We start from the raw sequence: 2,068 nt of genomic DNA, 5'->3' as shown, positions 1-2,068 counted from the left end.
GCCCGCCCCGCCGCCCCGGGCCTCGCCCCCACCTCTCTGCTGAAGTTGACGCGGATGAGGCCGGTGCCGGGGTCCCGCTGGATCAGGGGCTGCCCCAGGTTGAACTGGCAGTCCCGGTCCACGCGCGCCGCCCAGCGCCGGTAGATGTCTTCGCGGTAGTCCCGCAGCAGCGCCATCATCTCCTCGTGCTTCTGGTAGACCAGCGTGGCCTCCGCGCTGGACATGACCCTGCCGCCCACAGAGACGGGGCGGCTCTTTGACGCCCTCGCCTGGCGCCCGGTCTCGGGGTGCAGAGTGGCGGCGGGCCCTCCGCGTCCCCGCCCAGGGACGGACAGCCAGGGGCAGCGCCACGCCGGGACCGGTGTGGCCGAGCCCTCCCGGGTCCCCGCCCGGAGCGTTCGGCCCCCAGCCCGCCTTCGAGTGTGCTGCCCGGCCGTGGCGGCTGGACCCCGCTGGGGCTCTGGATCTCGGGGCCCTTCGTCCCTGCCGGCTGGCCGGCATGGGGAGGCCAGCCAGGCTCCTCCTGACCAGGCAGGCGGCGGGCACTGGGCCGCGGGGGCCCTGCCGGTTGTCTGGGAATGGTGCCTGGGGGTAGAGGCCCGGCCAGGGGAGCGGGCTGTCTGCGAGTGGGGTGACCCCGGGCCCCACGCCCCACTCACGGGTGGTCGATGCGCTTCAGGTCCCTCAGGGGCGCCTCCAGCCTCTCCTGCAGCTCCAGGCTCCACTTGAGCTGTCCGGCCACGGGGGACATGTTTCTGTGGATGGGGGGGCTGTGGCCCTCCGCGGTGGCCGCCACCTGGGCGTCATATAGGACCTTGACTTTGTCCAGCTGGGCGTCAAACAGCTCTAGCATGACCGTGTAGCGGGGCACCACCTCGGCCAGGATCAGCGGGCGCTCCAGGAGGCCCCCACACATGTACAGGAGCTGGGGACACAAGGGGTGCACTTTCGCCAATGCCCCCCACCGCTGTGCCCCCCCGCCCCGGGGCCGAGCCAGCACATACGGGAGCCCGGAGCAAGAACGCACCCTCAGGACAGCGGCGGACGCGCCCCCGAGGACCCGCGCACCCCCAGACGTGCGGCTCGGATGGCTGCAGGTGGGGTCGCTTAGGCCAGGCCCAGGAGAAATCAGGGACCGGGCGGGAGACCTGAGCACTTTTTAATAGCCACGGAGTGGGTCACCCTGAGCAGCCCACGCCGTCTCGGGGGAGAAACGCAGATGGGGAAGCCGAGTCGGGAGCCCTCGGGGGGCCTGGTGCTCGAGGACCCGCCCCGCAGGGTCGCCCCGGGGAAGTGTGTTTGGCAGTGAGGAAGCTGGCGAGAGGACACGACCAGCCAGGCGCCCACCCGCCTGGACCCCGAGGGCGGCGCCAGGGGCTGGTGCGGGGCCTGAAGGCTGGGACGGCCCCCACTCCCCACAGGCCCTGGGGTCTCTGGTCCCCCCCACGGGGCCTTCCCCTCCCGCCTCTCCCCTCATCATGTCCACGTGGCTGCGGGCTTCAGGGGAGGAAGCTAATTGCATTCCCTGCCAGGAGGACCCCATGTGGACAAGCGCTCTGGAACTCTCCTGGCCGTGTGGGCTCCGGGCACTCAGGGGTGGGCCCGGGTGTCCCCCGCACCGGGGACTGAGAGCGCCGCTCCCAGGAACGAGGCAGAGGGGGCCGGAGAGGGTCTGCCAGGTCCTGCCCTTCCCCTGTTCTCCTCACCCACCAGTGGGGGACACTTAGAGGCTCCGAAGATGGAAGTGGGGGCTCACAGGAGGGGGTGGGGCGCCGGGAAGCCCTGGGTGCCAGGCTGAGCCCTGAGCCTGGGCCGCCCAGCCTCTCCCTTCCCCTCCAGCTGCTCCTGGGGGTCCCCAGGACCTCCTCCCTCTCCTCGTGGGTGGGGCTCCATCCTCAGGGGCCATTTGCGGCCCGGCCTGACCAGCAGGTCACCATGGGCACAGGCGCCGAGGGCACCAGGGCCTGGCAGGCGCCCCAGTCTCAGATGCGGCCCCACGGGGGCGCTCCCAGGGCTTCCCAGTGTGGGAACCCAGAGCTCAGGCACCTGCCGCCCGCCCGGGAGTGAC

The 2,068-nt window shown here is 72.0% G+C and overlaps 1 protein-coding gene across 1 annotated transcript in view; it reads right to left on the bottom strand.

Annotated features, from left to right (window-relative positions):
• Positions 1–2,068, bottom strand: part of DNAH17 (dynein, axonemal, heavy chain 17) — a gene marked incomplete at its 3' end in the record, with an annotated part of 54,504 nt that overhangs the window by 49,330 nt on the left and 3,106 nt on the right. The window contains exons 4-5 of the mRNA XM_012734579.1: positions 660–925; positions 33–228 (exon numbers count right to left, since the gene is read on the bottom strand). Coding sequence (XP_012590033.1) covers positions 33–228; positions 660–925 — 462 coding nt within the window. The remainder of the gene's footprint in view (positions 1–32; positions 229–659; positions 926–2,068) is intronic.

Source organism: Condylura cristata, unplaced genomic scaffold, assembly GCF_000260355.1.
Source record: "Condylura cristata isolate star-nosed mole 26May11 unplaced genomic scaffold, ConCri1.0 scaffold00060, whole genome shotgun sequence".
NCBI lineage: Eukaryota > Metazoa > Chordata > Mammalia > Eulipotyphla > Talpidae > Condylura > Condylura cristata.
Note: the sequence above shows the minus strand (reverse complement) of the source record. Positions and strands in the feature narration are given on the sequence as shown.